Source organism: Garra rufa, chromosome 3, assembly GCF_049309525.1.
Source record: "Garra rufa chromosome 3, GarRuf1.0, whole genome shotgun sequence".
Lineage (NCBI taxonomy): Eukaryota > Metazoa > Chordata > Actinopteri > Cypriniformes > Cyprinidae > Garra > Garra rufa.
The window spans coordinates 66106733-66123239 of NC_133363.1; the positions used below are offsets into that span (position 1 = coordinate 66106733).

At 37.1% G+C, this 16507-nt stretch overlaps 1 protein-coding gene across 1 annotated transcript in view; it reads left to right on the plus strand.

Moving 5' to 3' along the window:
- LOC141331468 (mitogen-activated protein kinase kinase kinase 11) overlaps positions 1 to 15583 on the plus strand; it is a 45626-nt gene extending 30043 nt beyond the window's left edge. Inside the window, exons 5-10 of the mRNA XM_073836523.1 lie at positions 2784 to 3027; positions 4803 to 4910; positions 7609 to 7759; positions 7905 to 8011; positions 9519 to 10028; positions 11378 to 15583. Of these exons, the coding sequence (XP_073692624.1) occupies positions 2784 to 3027; positions 4803 to 4910; positions 7609 to 7759; positions 7905 to 8011; positions 9519 to 10028; positions 11378 to 11979 (1722 nt within the window). The 3' untranslated portion in view covers positions 11980 to 15583. The remainder of the gene's footprint in view (positions 1 to 2783; positions 3028 to 4802; positions 4911 to 7608; positions 7760 to 7904; positions 8012 to 9518; positions 10029 to 11377) is intronic.
- Positions 15584 to 16507: the final 924 nt, after the last annotated feature.

Here is a 16507-nt window from a genome sequence, read left to right on the forward strand (position 1 = left end):
ACGTTTGTTTTGCTACTTCAACTTAAACTAAACAAAAATGAAAATTTTTAAAAATCATGAACGTTTCTATAATAAATGTACATTTTTCTAGTAATGTCAAGCCCTAAAGCATTCAATTTAGTAGAAATTAAAAATTGTGTTAAAAAATAACTTCAACATTGTATTCCATAAATGCAAATCTAATACTGAAGAGTTCATTTGCGAAAACAGATAACTATATTTTTAACAATTTTCAAAAATCATGTTTTTTCATTCTGCATTCAATCAAACTACAGTAGGGTTATTTTGATTGAAGGTAAAAATAACAAAACAATACAGCAATAAACATAATTTTTGAATGATCTTTGTTTTTTGCAAATAAATTCTATTATGTTTTTTGTTAATATTTTATATTATCTTTTGTTTTTTACATTTTCTGTTTTCATTTTAATTAAAAAGTTTTAACAATTTTGTGTTTTTATCTTTGTCTTTTTAAAATGTCATTGTAGTTTTTTTTTTAGCTTCAGTTTTTAGTTTTAGTTGTTTTGGTACTTCAACTTAAAGCAAAAATGAAAATGTAAAAAAAAAATCATGGACGTTTCTATAATAAATATACATTTCTAGCTTCTAGTTATGTCAAGTGCTAAAATGTATTATTTAGTAGAAATTGCAATTTGAAGTTGAAAGTAATTACCTTATCTCATAAACACAAGTGAAAAAGGTCATATAAATTAGTGAACCCTAAGTAACATTTAGTTCTTAAATCATCTGAAATTACAGAATTTTAATTACTTAAAAAAATTGAATTTAATTTAATTAAAAAATATATATATAATTATTATAATTATATAATTATATTATACATCCCTATTTTCTGTAAATTTAGTTTAACCCCTTAACTGTCACTCCCATTTTTGAACAGAGACATTAAAATGAAGAATTCAAACTTAAATTTTTATAATTCATGAAGGAAAACATTTTGTAATATGATTTTGATGTACATTTGTCAGGTTAAAGCAATGTCTGGCTTTAAAATGGCTTTCAAAGGATGAATTCTGAGATTTTAAGTTTTCAACTGATATATCATTTCTTATGATTTCTAAAGCGTGGTACGGAAAAAGGCAACAAGGAAGTCTGTTTGTGACAAAGGTCAGAACTCCTGTCATGAAGTACATTAATTAATAGATAAATTAATCTAATATTTTTCCTACATAATTTGTAACACAAAAAAATTAAATATCTATTTAGGAACCTTAGACCTTTCCAACGATATATAGTTTGTCATGATTAAGATTTATCTCTGCCCTCCAAAGGCAAAGTGCAGTAACTACGCCAACACTGAAACTGAGAAAAATGCCTTTAAAGTTTTTACGCCAGCTAGTCAAACATGTTGACACTCTCGTTTCTCTGAAACACTCTCATTTCTCTGGGACAAAATTGAACCAGGAGACTTTGCCACAAGACAAAACAGTTGTCACAAAGTCCATTTTAAGCCTTAACTTAAAGGGATGGTTCGGAGTAGATTTGACTTCATTGCTGTGCACTCCGAAGCCCATGTAAATACCCCATCCGAAGTTTTTTTTTAACCTTAGTCGAACATTGAGGGAGATATCAGAGTTTGTGACAAGTCGACGTCACTTCCCTGGTTTGGGAAAAGCACGTAAAAGTCCTCCTACTACATCTGTGTGCATGTCAACTTGTAGGTGGACTTTTACGTGCTTTTCCCAAACCAGGGAAGTGACGTCGACTTGTAGTTTTTGAGACTAGTAGGGATCGGGTAAAAGTTGTTTTTAATACACTCATGGTGGACTTACAAATGTTCCGATGCAGTGTTTTGTGAGTACATACCCTATTTACACTACTGTACAAGTTTGGTAAGATTATGTGCACGTTTAGTGGTGCAATTTACGAGATGCATCACATGTTCCATGCACTGCTGTAGCAAGCCATTCGAAAAACTCTGATATCTCCCTCAATGTTCGACTAAGGTTAAAAAAAACTTTGGATGGGGTATTTACATGGGCTTCGGAGTGCATAGCAATGAAGTCAAATCTACTCCGAACCATCCCTTTAATTTTGACCAAATGTGTAGTTACTGTGTTTTGCCTTTGGAGGGCAGATTTGTGAAATGGTGAACTAAACTTGGGCATCCCACAGAGGGGACGGTGACAGTTAGGGTTTAAATAAAAAATATATATATGTGACCCTGGAGCACAAAACCAGTCTTAAGTCGCTGGGGTATATTTGTAGCAATAGCCAAAAATACATTGTATGGGTCAAAATTATTGATTTTTCTTTTATGTCAAAAATCATTAGGAAATTAAGTAAAGATCATGTTCCATGAAGTTTTTTTGTAAAATTCCTACTATAAATATATCAAAATGTAATTTTTGATTAGTAATATGCATTGTTAAGAACTTAATTTGGACAACTTTAAAGGTGATTTTCTCAGTATTTTGTTATTTTTTTTTGCACCCTCAGATTCCAGATTTTCAAATAGATGTATCTCGGCCAAATATTGTCATATCCTAACAAACCATATATCAATAGAAAGCTTATTTATTGAGCTTTCATATAATGTATACATCTCAGTTTTGTAAAATTTAACCTTATGACTGGTTTTGTGGTCCAGGGTCACATATATATTATTTCAGTTCATGTTTATTTTGAGTAATGAAAATGTTTATAGTTGTTTTAGTTTTAGTCGACGATATGAACCCTGGTTGAGATATTGTCTGGTACAGTGAAGGGTCATGGAGAAGCACTGATCTTTCATGGGCCGTGTGTGAATCATGTGTTTGCAGGAGCTGCGGTGTCGCGAGGAGGAGCTGAAGCGTGCGGCACTGGAGCAGAAGTCTCACGAGGAGTTCCTCCGTCAGCGCGAGCAGCAGTTAGCTCAGTGGGAGCAGGACGTGTTCGAGCGAGAGCTATCGCTGCTCATCCTGCACCTCAACCAGAACCAGAAACCCAACGTCAAGAAACGCAAGGGAACCTTCAAGAAACACAAGCTGAAGGTGAAGAACGGAGAGAAGATCAGCATGCCGCAGGGTGAGCCTCCACACTAGGAACATTCACCTCAAGAGAAAGGAAGTGAAATGTTACAATATGCCCCGTAGGTGGATACATTGTAACATCTGAGGGGCACGTTGTAACATTACCATATGACTGCTTTAAATGTTATCTGGTCAAATAAATAAACATATATACATTTTGTCAATAAAATAATATTCACACGCACTTACTAGAGTGTTCCGGACGACTTTGAGCACATTATGTGTTGCTAGGGTGCTCTCTGTGATATTGTGATCTGGTTTGGGTCGCTCCATCATTATATAAATCTGATAATTATTACACTCACTGTATTAAAGACATTAATGAGCTGCAGTCACACAGTAATGAACTGTTGTGACACTAGAATGGAAATAATAATGATACAGAACACAGGAAACTGTCTTCTTCACAATGCTGGTAATAATTAACCGTGTTGCACTCAACAGTGGTTTTGCTATTAAAGTGAGACACTAAAGGGTGAAAAAATATTAACTAATAGATATCAACACCGTTAATTAATCACAGTACAATATGACAATAGTTTTTTATATTTCTGAAATGAAATCATTAAATATGCAGGTATAAAACTTCTGTATGATTTTTGTAGTCCAGCTTTTGGGGATTTTGGATTTGGATCAGTCCATAAATTATAAGAATATTAGTGGTGGGCCGTTATCGGCGTTAACGTGCTGCGTTAACGTGAAACTCTTATCGCGCGATAAAAAAAATATCGCCGTTAATCTATTCTCAAATTTGGGCTGGGAGCTGGGTCTAAACTACGCAAGCTATGATGACTTTCACCTTGATAGTTTAACGCGGATGTATACCGAAGTCTTTAGAATATGGTCGCGCGTTTAAGTCTCCTCCGCCAAAACACAGACGGGATCGCGTCGTCCTCCATTCATAAAAACCGGATCTACTATAGCGAAATGTCACGTAAATTCGTCGTTTTTTGGATTCATAAATCAAATGTTGGTCAGTCACTTAATTCAAATCGCGATATGGCCTAGTGTATGTGAAAACTGAAATGCAAAAAGACATTGCCTAGCTGTATGTATGCATTGCGGAGACGAGCTTTTACTACACGCATACTGAAACACACGTGACGCTCCGGGTAATTTTTGGCATTTTCATCTCACATGAACAGATCAACTCAATCTCCCAAACTGCTGTGAGTGTCACTTTTACCGTTTCATTTGAGAAAACTAGCATCATATCATACTGTATGACACAGAAACTTCATGGCAACCTGTCAAAATAAAAGTACGGTGTAACAAATTATCATAGAACAGCTTTATGAGCTTCATGATCCATTCTCAAAGACTTTAAGTCATTATTTAGGTAGCACACATATTCTGAATGCCTTCAGCAGAATTCAAATTAGCCATTTTAATCTAGATTAATCTAGATTAATTCCAAGATTTAATCTAGATTAATCTAGATTAAAAAAATTAATCTATGCCCACCCCTAAAGAATATATATATAAAATGTTATCAAAATGTGAATGATATATCATCCAACCCCTCAGTAAAAACCTGCTGACGTGAAGATACAAACTCATTAAAGATACAGATGCACACAGACAAAGGACAATAAAATAAACACTTAAAAGTGTGTTTTGGATGTTTTCTTTCTGCTCGTCTGAAAGTGCACCAAAATCTCAGCTGTTTTGTGTGTAGTGTTTTGCAGTTGTTTTCTTGTCTAGTGTTAAAAGTATGTGTTTGTTGTGACCTGATTGTGGGTTTTGTTTTGTTTGTTTTCTGCTGTGTAGATTTTATCCATAAGATCACGGTGCAGGCGTCTCCGTGTTTGGAGAAGAGGCGTAACTCTCCGGATCTGGGCTCGCCGTCTATTGGTCCACGCTTCCGAGCGATACAGCGTGAGTGTGTCCCGATATCCACCTCTCCTCTCGTTCTTGATCTTATTCTTCCATATATACATCACATGCTATTGGTAGCCAGCAGTGTTGGGGAAAGTTACTTTTAAAAGTAATGCATTACAATATTAAGTTAGTCCCTAAAAAAGTAACTAATTATGTTACTTAGTTACTTTTTATGGAAAGTAAAGTGTTACGTTACTTTTGCGTTACTTTTTAAATCTGGGCAGGGCTTCCTTGTTTGTTTTTAATATAAAAAGTTGTATTTTTGTCAAATGTAAAAGCTGTTTCACACCAAAAGCCTCAGACTTAGAGAAAAGTAAATCTCTGTCTGTACAGTAGACCGCAGAAGAACAAATGTCAACTCTTCAGCAATAAAAAAAGAAAACCAATGTTAAATTATCTTGAGTCATTTTTGCTTATTAGTATGGATGAATTGGATCATCGAAGGTTATTAAAATGGGATTAAATACATAAAGGATATTTGTATTATTGAACATATTTAATTATTGCAGGTTTGTGTTGCATTTCGGTGTTTTTATTCATTTTGAAGAACACTGTATCTGTTTTTTAGTGAGTGAGATGAATTAATGCATGTTCACATTTATTCTAGAACTAAAGGAACATCTTACTCACAGTTTCTCTCAACATGAGGACAGGAGAGCTTTTAATCAATAAATGGGGGAAAGTAACTCAGATATTTTCTTGTCAATTAAAAAGTAATGCGTTACTTTACTAGTTACTTGGAAAAAGTAATATTATTACGTAACTTGCGTTACTTGTAATACACTGGTAGCCAGTGTAACCTGATGAAGAGAGGGGTAACGTGAGCTTTTTTCGGCTCATTAAAGGCAACTCTCGCTGCTGCATTCTGGATCAGTTGCAGAGGTTTGATAGTACATGCAAGACCGGACCGTTGTAGCAATATGGTCTGTGATGATTAACTGCTCATCGATCACAACTCCAAGCTTTCTGGCTGTCCTTGAAGGAGTTATGTGACGAACACAGTCGTATAGAAAAGTTGTGTTGAAGTGCTGGGTTGGCTGAGATCACGAGCAGTTCTGTCTTAGCGAGGCTAAGTTGAAGGTGCTGGTCCTTCATCCAATTGAAGATGTCTCTCAGACAGGCTGTAATGCAAGCAGGTACGGTCAAATCATCTGGTTGGAATGAGAAGTAGAGTTGGGTGTCATCAGCATAGCAGTGATAAGAGAAGCCATGTTTCTGAATGACCAATCCTAATGACAACATGTAGAAGGAGAAGAGAAGTGGTCCAAGCACTGAGCCTTGAGGAACCCCAGTAACGATAAGTTGTGACTTGGATTTGAACCTCTGAGATGCCCATCTTTCTAAGGGTGGACAGGAGGATCTGGTGGTTAACTGTGTCAAAAGCAGCAGATGGATCCAGCAAGATGAGTACTGGGGATCTGGAAGCTGCTCTTGTCAGTCTCAGAGTAACCGAGAGCAGGGCAGTCTCAGCTGAGTGGCCACTTTTGAAGCCAGATTGGTTGTTGTCCAGGAGGTTTTTCTGTGCAAGAAACAGAGAGTTGGTTGAACACAACTTGTTCAAGTGTCTTTGCAATAAATGGAACAGGAGATACGGGTCTGTAGTTTTCCAAAATTGCAGGATTTAGAGAGTTTTTTTTAGCAGTGGACTTACCCAAGCCTGTTTAAATGCAGTGGGAAATGTACCAGCGTGAAGAGAGGTGTTGATAATGTGAGTAAGCACAGGAATGACCGAAGAAAAAATGTCCTGAGGGAGGTGAGTGGGAATAGGATCAAGTAGTGGGATGACTGGAAAAAATAAGTTTGGAAACTTCCATCTCCAAAAGTGGAGAGAAGGTGAGAGAGTGTATATTTGTTGATGTGTAGTAGTGTGGCATGGTTGTTGTTTTATTTGTGAAAAACATTACAAAGTCATCAGCTATAAAAAATTGATGAAGGAAAAGTGGGACAGAGAAGAGAAGATAACATTTGGAAAAGTGTCCGAGAGTCAGAATAGTTGTTCATTTTGTTGTGGTAGTATGTTGATTTAGCAGTGGAGACATTTCCAGAGAATTTGGATTTGGAGCATTTGGAGCGTTTTTTGATTTGCGCCATTTCCTCTCTGCATCAGTTTAGAGTGATGTTCCCAGAGAACATCAGACAGTAATATATACACTTTTTGACGAATTGAAATAAATAAGCTTTCCATTGATGTATGGTTTGTTAGGATAGGACATCATTTGGCTGAGATACATCTATTTGAAAATCTGGAATCTGAGGGTGCAGAAAAATCTAAAAGATCTAAAAACTGAGAAAATCTCCTTTAAAGTTGTCCAAATGAAGTTCTTAGCCATGCATATTACTAATTAAAAATTAAGTTTTGATATTTTTACAGTAGAATATTTACAAAATGTGTTCATGGAACATGACCTTAATATCCTAATGATTTTTGGCATACAAGAAAAACCGATAATTTTGACCCATATAATGTATTTTTGGCTATTGCTACAAATACACCTGTGCTCCTTAAGACTGGTTTTGTGCTCCAGGGTCACATTTATATATAAACACATCAAATTTTATGTGCAATTAATTAAATTTAAAATATTTTTTTTAAAGTAATCAAAAAGCCCTGTACGTAATGGTGAAACTGTGTTTGTCAGCACCTGGTGGCGCTGTTGTGTCTCATCCAGTGTGTATGTGTGTCTGTGTGTGTCAGTGAGTCCCAGTGAGAGTAAGTGGAGCTCGGTTTGGCCGCTGGAGTCTCTTCCTCTTAAACAGACCAATGGCGAGAGGAGATTCGCTCCTCATTTGAGCCCCAAAAGCCCTAAAAGTCCAAAGATCCTCCGTCTGAGCACACAGGAGAACAGGTAAGGGACATGCATGTGTGTGTGTGTGTGTGTGTGTGTGTGTGTGTGTGTGTGTGTGTGTGTGTGTGTGTGTGTGTGTGTTTAATCAGTGCATTTGTGTGTGAAACAGTTGGGTCTGATGTGTGTGTGTGTTTGTGTTTGTCAGTCTGTCCATGAGAGCCAAACTCCTGGAGGTGGACAGTAATGAGAGCGAGGACACGAAAGCTGATTTTGAGGAGTACAGACCCATCACACCAGAGTCCAGCCACAATGGTAACACACATACACACAAATTATGTATTTTTGCATTCAGGAGATGCTTTTATAAAAAAAATATCTGTCAAAGACCAAAGAACTTGTGTACAACTATATGACATTTTCTCTATTTATTCTTTGTTTATTGTATTTTGAGTTTTGTATTAATGTGTGGTCATATCTGACCAATCCAGTCCTTTCAGTAGGAATCCACACAATCATGGATTTCACATGAAAGCAAAAGAAATTCAGAAAAAGAATGAAAGTATTGCCTTACGCTGATTTTGCAACAGGTCCAAGTTGGTCACACAGATTCACCTGCTTGTTTTAAGCTGTGCTTCATGTTTCACTATTTGGTTGACAAAAAAACAATCAACCTGCTTTGCTTGCAAAATTTAGTTGTTGCAACTCATTTAGTTTACTTCAGTTCATAAGCCATCAAAAAAGCCCTTTAATGCTGATAATAGATACAAAAATCTAACAAAATCAGTGTATTATTTTAGAACCTCAACATATGGGTCATTGATGTATAAGGATTTTCGACAGACCGGTTTTAAAATTTAAAAAATATATATCTTTTGTACGCATAAATTCATATTCAAAGTAATTTTAGTGTTTTTTCATCTAGATGAATCGGCTGTAGACTTAAAAAATGTCATGTGGTGTGACCATGATTTATATAAATATTATTAACAATTAATAAATTATAATAAAAATTAACAAAATATTTGCATTTCTTTTGAGTTTTTGTAAATAATCTAGCATATTTGTGTTTCATCATTTCAGAGTTGCCTCCTTAAATGTAGTTCTTTTAACATTTTTATTATCAAAGAATCCTGAAAAAAGTACCACAGGTTTCAAAAAAATATTAAGCAGAACAAGTGTTTCCAACACTGATAATAAATCAGTATACTAGAATGATTTCTGAAGGATCATGTTACACTGAAGATTGGAGCAATGAGTGATGGAAATTCAGCTTTACGTCACAGAAATAAATTATATTTTAAAGTATATTAAAATAGAAAACCATGATTTTAAATTGCAATAATATTTCAAAATATTCAAATTTTTTCTGTTTTTTTAATCAAATAAACGCAGCCTTGGTGAGGAGAAAAGACTTCTTTAAAAAACATTAAAAGTCTTATGATGGAAAATAAATACAAATGCTTTGCAATTTTACACAGAATTACAAAACAAAGAATTTGTACACATGATTACAAAAGCATGCCAAATAGTGCAGAAAATTAATCTGAATAAATTTCATGTAATTTAACAGATGTTTCCAAAACAGCAGTTATGGCCGGACGGTCGCACCACATGATATTTTGACAAATTGAATAACAGAAAAATTACAAATAACTAATGTTTTTTGAAAAGTTAAGTGGGTACATGCATTGGAGAGGTAATTAATGTATATTGCATTAATTTTTTTAACCATTTAAACCAATTTTTAACTGATAAAATGCAATCGGCATCTCATCAAAGTGTATGTTTTCTGACTCCTATCTCTCCATGTGTCTCTCAGAGGGCTCAGAGAGTGAGGAAGGTGGTTCATCCCCCTGTGGTTCTCCCAAACCCGATTACCCCGGGCCGGTCTGTCCAGGTAAGAGCACACACCGCGCCCTGCTCGGCAGCGCCGCCCTGCTGGCGTCCGTGGCTCTGGGTCGCTGTCTGGAGCCGCAGCACCCGCCCACACCACCGCCGCGGGCCTCGTCACGGACGCACCTGCCGGCGCTGGAGCCGGAGCCAGAGCCGGAGCCGGAGCCGGATCGCTCTCCCGGACCAGAGGTGGTGGGAGATCTGATCACCTTCAGCACGGACTCACTGCCGCGAGGCTTTCTGGACTCGCTGAAGCCGCCCGAGATCAAGCCGCTGCCGCTCACGCCGCCGCCGCCCAACCCGCGGGAAAGAGATCGGCCGGGACGCAGGACATTCGCCGACTGGTGCGCACACGCCAACGGAGACGCGGAGGTGCCGCAGCAGAGCGGAGAGCGCAGGAGAAGGTCCAGCTACGGGCTCAACTCCTCACAGCTCAGTAAGACTGCTTTTGCTTTCATTATTTAGAGTTTATTGTAGTGATCGGCTGATGTTGTTTTTTTACAACCGAAAATAGGACAGGAGTCATATCAACTTCAATATAAACTACAGTTTTAGTAGGTTTAAGCTGTTTAATATAAAGAGCGAAGAATAATTCACTGGAAAATGTTAATTCACTGAGTAATATTCTCTGGAGTATTGAAAAATAACAAACAAAACATTATATTTTATTGCATTTCTCAGAATTACTAATGTTTTGTCATTCTAGATTCTGACAAAGCACTGTTCATCTATGCATTTACACAGAACTATACTTAAACTGCGATCGCTAGGTAACAAATAATTCATTTTTTTATTTTTTATTTTTTTATTTTATTTAGATGTGCATTAGTAAATGTTTATATAGTAAATGCTAATATAATTTAAGGTGTTTTAAACAAGTGAATCTTGCAAAAAATGCTTTTCTTATCTAAAAATTCTTAAATCAAGAAGGATTTTCTAGACAAGTAAAAATTATTTTCTTGTTTTCAGAAAAAACAAGAAATCTGATATTACAAACCCGATATCCGATTATGGTAAAATGCTTAAATATCGGGGAAAGTATCAGTAAATCGAAATATCTGTAGATCAAAATATTGGTAAATTGAAATATCTGTAAATTGAAATATCGGTAAATTGAAATATTGGTAAATTGAAATATTGGTAAATTAAAATATCGGTAAATCGAGATATCTGTAAATTGAAATATCGGTAAATCAAAATATCGGTAAATTAAAATATCGGTAAACTGAAATATTGGTAAATTGAAATATTGGTAAATTGAAATATCGGTAAATTGAAATATCGGTAAATCGAGATATCTGTAAATCAAAATAGCGGTAAATTAAAATATCGGTAAATCGAAATATTGGTAAATTAAAATATCAGTAAATCGAAATATCGGTAAATTGAAATATCGGTAAATCGAAATATTGGTAAATTGAAACATCGGCAAATCGAAATATTGGTAAATTGAAATATCGGTAAATCTAAATATTGGTAAATAGAAATATTGGTAAACTGAAATATCGGTAAATCGAAATATCGGTAAATCGAAATATCGGTAAATTGAAATATATTGGTAAATTGAAATATCGGTAAATCTATATATCTGCAAATCAAAATATCGGTAAATCGAAATATCGGTAAATTGAAATATATTGGTAAATTGAAATATCGGTAAATCTATATATCTGTAAATCAAAATATCGGTAAATTGAAATATCGGTCGATCTCAAGTTTATTGGTTTGGCCAACATGTTGAGAACACCAGCTGTCACTAATTCTCATTTCTGTCCTCTCTGCTAGTGTTGGATCTTCCGCTGTGTCAGGACACGTTTGAGGCAGAGGACAAGTCTCCGCTGCCGTTCGCCCTGTATCCAGACCCCCGCTTGTGGAGCCCTAAAACCCGGCGTCTGGAGGTCAACATCGTCCCTCGGCCGCGTCCGTCCCCTAACCGGCCTCGCATCAACCCGTGGAGCTTCATATCGGCCGGCGTGACGGACAGACCGGGTGCAGTCAAAGCCATCAGCAGTCCAACGAGCCCTCGCTTGGGCTACCAGCCCTCGCCAACAAACCCCTTCACAAATTGTGACCCCTTCCCTTCCCCGGACTGCGACCCCTTTAATCTGAAGGTGGACCCTTCCATGAACTCGGACCACGCCTCAGCCTTTGACCCCTTCTCCACCCCCTTCCCCACCTCGCGTTCGGCGCCCTGTTCCACCAACGGCAGTCCCAATCTGTCGCTCAGGGTGGCGCCGCTGAACCCGGCCGACTCTCCGCTCATAGACCTGGGCTGGATGGGCGTCAGCCGGCCGATCGACGTCACCAAAGAGAGGGTCCATCCTCACCGGAGTCTCGGCCTCAGCCCGTTCAGATCGCAGGCACCGCTCAGAGATGACAGGTTCTAAACTCTGTCCCGTAAACGAGGGTCCATGCCAATTCTAAGAAACGAAACGCAGGAGCTTTCCATTTGACCCTATACTGTTGACGGGTTCCAGATAGCACACGTAGGTCTGCAAGATGTCTGTTAAAGATCTCTTGATCTGGAAAGCATCTGCTGTGTACAAACGTCTGGCAGACGTCTGTAAGATGTCAGTTTTACATAAATTCTAAATCATAAACATCTTAAAGACATCTAATAGATGTCTATTTGACATCTGATAGGAAACGTCCAATAGACGCATTGCGGATCTCTTGAAGATGTAAATGCAGACGTCAAATAGACGTCTCCGAGATGTACATGTGTTATCAGGGATTCCAAAAGGGTTCCTATCAGGAGTTTCTCTGATCGGTTGGTCTTCCTGTCTTTCAGCACTGTCTCAGGGTCTTAATGGCCTCTAGTTGCGCTTAAAAAGTTCCGCATCTGCTGCGTCGCTTTATTTGGTTTTATAAGCGATGCAGTCAGCGTCGAATGATTTCAAAATGATTCCTTGTTTTAGCCCACATTCGTTACTGTGCATTCCAAGAGCGTTATGTGCAGGAGAACACATTACACATTCAGTGTAGTCACCAAAGATTAGAAGATTTTTACGTGCGATGATCAGTTATGATTTCTATGTTGAAGCCAGTCAACAAACAAACAGAACAGTTGAAGTAATTCACTTCACACATCGCTTGAATGAGTCGAGAAACGCTCTGCTGACCTCGCTGGTGGTGTTTGGACTACTTTTTCCAAATAAAGTGTTTGTGTTGAGTCATGGGAATGCCTCGCCAGACAGAAGTAGAAATACAGATCGTTGTGAGATTATAGAATTACAAAGTCTGTTTATAGATGCCATCGTGTTGCCTCACAACATAAACCTCTAATCACTTGCATCGTCAGTGTAGTTTTGTCTTGTTTTCCAGTCTGAACTTCATTCAAGCATCTATATCTAAATATTCATGTTAAATATTCAAATATTAAAATACATTTACTGGAGTTGCAAAATGACTTAAGTCTTGTTTTGAGATAGAAATGGTCAAAATGAAGTGATTTTGTGCTTAAAACAAGAAAAAACCTGTCCATGGGGTAAGAACACTGCAACAAAATGCTTTTCTTACTTAGATTGTTTTACTTGTTTCCAGACCAAATATCTAAAAAATCTTACATCAAGAAGGATTTTATAGACTAATAAAAAATATTATTTTCAGAAAAAAACGAATGGGGTAAGAAAAATAATCTTGTTTTCTGTTTTAAATAAGATTGTATTTCTTACCCCATTGGCAGATTATTTAGCTTGTTCTAAGCAAAAAATAAAAACCTAATTTTGAGTTTTTTTCTGAAAACAAGAAAATAATTTTTACTCATCTAGAAAATCCTTCTTGATTCAAGAACTTTTAGATATTTTGGCTGGAAACAAGACATAATATAATATAAGTATATAAGTAAGAAAAGCATTGTTTGCCATGTACAAGCATGTTGGATATCTATAAATTAAATATTCCAAATTAAAATACATTTACTGCAGTTTAAAATGGTCAAAGTGAAGTGATTTTGTGCTTAAAACAAGAAAAAACCTGTCCGTGGGGTAAGAAAACTTAACTTAATTCAAAGCGAAAACAAGTTGATTTTATTCTAAATGTTCTTGTTCACCACAACTCATTTTTATTTTGATCATTTTTATTGGAAGACTCGATATATTCAATATCTAAGGAATTCTGTTTCTCAGGTAAATGCATCTTTAAGAAGTCTATTATAACAGGAAAACAAGACAAAAATACTAATAAAATTTTTTTTGCAGTTCTCATAAGTCTGTGATCTGAATGAAGCGTATAGAACATCTAGTTTTGCTGAGATGAGCTTATGTTTCTCCGCTGCACCTGCAGTTCAGTTGATCGGGTGTTGATGTCTCTCTCTGGTCCTGTAGGTCGATTAGAGATGTGTTGAGTGACTGTGGTCAGCTGTGGCTCCCCCTGCCGGTCACCCTCACATTGTCCTCTCTCTGACGTTTTTTCCCAACAATGAAATTCCTCCGGGAGGCCGTGCCGTCAGGCGGGAGACGCTGAACAATGGCCTCCTTTGGCCTTTTGCTTCGTCATCGTACGCTTGTAGAGCAGAGCAGACCATTTCTAAGTCTCGTTTTAGATATCTTGTGTATTATTTCAGATTTCTGCCACAGTAATAACTACATACAGCAGTGGAGCATTAAATACTGTGTTTGATCTTTGGGAGAATCATGAATGTTGTAGAGTAAAACATCAGTTTATAGCGGTGTAACCTCAGCTAGAGTAGTGGAGATGTGTGTTAACCTGATTCTCATTCAGTTTTATCTTTCAGACGGTCAGCTGAGCGTCTGTGATTGTTCTCCTTCATTCTCGTCAGATCGCCTGCGGTTTCCTCTGTTTCTGAACAAGCACAAGTCGTTTCAGGCCTTTGGCCAGCTCATGTCAAACATCAAACCACTGCTGAGAGCACTTTATTACCTCTCGAGTCTCACATCTAGCTCAGAGTCAATAGTAGTCGTGTTTTCTGTGTTTATGATGCTGCAGGTCCACACTCACAGACTAAGGGTTTGATGCTGCAACTCTTATTGCGTATGAAGGCTTATTTACGCCTATAAAAATAAAAAGGTAATCGTAACAACCTCGCAATTTATATCCGAGTTAAAGTCTGAACCGTTGCAGGATAGAAAGTCGCAATAACTTTTTTAAAAGCTTTTATTCCGTGGCAGAAACAAGCTTTCATTTTTTCATTTGAAAAAAAGGTCATTCAAAATTGTTATTTCATAATTCTAACTTCTTTCTTGCAGCTACAAGTCTTTATCTCGCAATTTTGACAATTCCTCACAGTTTTTTTCTCAGAATCGTGAGTTTGTGTCTTGGAATTTTGACTTCATATTTTGCAATTCGGTAACACTTTAGAATAGGTAACACCTATTAGCTATTAACTATGACTTATTAGCATGCATATTACTAGAATATTGGCCATTTATTAGCAGTAATTAAGCACCTATTAATGCTTTATTCTACATCCCTAATCCTACCCAATACCTAAACCTAACAACTACTTTACAAACTATTAATAAGCAGCAAATTAGGAATTTATTGAGGGAAAAGTCATAGTTAATAGGTGTTACCTGTTCTAAAGTGTTACCTGCAAATATGCCCATTTTTTAATTAAATTAAAATATTTGAATCTGAATAAATCAGCTTTTTTGTTGCCAAGATACAACTATTTGAAAATTTGAGGGTGCAAAAAAATCTAAATATTGAGAAAATAGCCTTTAAAGTTGTCCACGTGAAGTTCTTAGCAGTGCATATTACTAATTTGTTTTGGCATATTTACGGTAGGAAATTTACTAAATACGTTCATGGAACATGATCTTAATATCCTAATGATTTTTTGGCATAAAAGAAAACAATCATTTTGACCCATGCAATGTATTTTTGGCTATTGCTGCACATATACCTGTGCTACTTCAGACTGGCTTTGTGCTCCAGAGTCACAACTGTGAAAAAGAATTGTGATATTTTGTGTATTTTATAGTCAGTGATGGAAACAGGCTTTGGTAGAATTATGAGATATATCCAGAGAAAAAAGCCTGAATTGTGAGATAAAAAGTCACAATTGCCCTTTTAACGTTTTATTCTGTATAAGCTTCCATAGTTGTGTGACGCTCCTGCTGGATGTGTTTGTGTGTTGAAGAAGGTGGACAAACAGCTGTAGTTGTGGTCAGATCAGAGTGTTTCTCCTCATCAGAGATGAGTAGACGTCAGCTTGTGTTTAGTCTGGTGTAATGTGTCCATCTGTTCGCTCGTGTGAAATCAGGCACAGAACCCGAGACACGCGTGTGATTCACGGCTCCGGCGCTGAAACTGACACAAACACTCAAACGCGCCGATATTATAATTCTGGCATTCGTTTGAGCGTCGTACTGTATGCAGATTCCCACTCAGAGTGAATAAAGCTAATCGCAAGCTATTAATATTTATTACTGAGGCCTTTAACACACTGGATTCAAGAGATTATTAAAGGGCCAGAGACACAGTCCACCTTAGGATGCTTTATTGTATTTTCCATTGAGAAATATCTGTAGGTTTTGTTGGGTTCTTCACTGGAGTTCTGGGTGCTGCAAAGGGACAAATCTCTGTTTGACAAAGACCTTGTGGACCGTGTGCCTTCACTGAAAGAACTATTTCTTTTGAACTCTTCTTTTATGCTCATTGTTTCTTGAGATTTCCTCGACCAAAACACTCCGGACGTCTCTCAGGCTCACGGACGGACGGACGGACGGACGTTCACGTTCATCTTCCACTACCTGCTAAAAACTTGCCGATTTGAGGGAGAATCTTCTGTGCGGGAGAAAGATTTCTTGTTGATGTGTTATTTTAAGCTTATTGCAATATATTCAGTTCTGGTGAAGCCCGTATAACATCTGTCTGTGTGGAAGTGTTTGTAAGTGTGTGTGTGTGTTATTCTCAATGGGCTGGGCCTAATCACTCCATTACTCTGTCTGT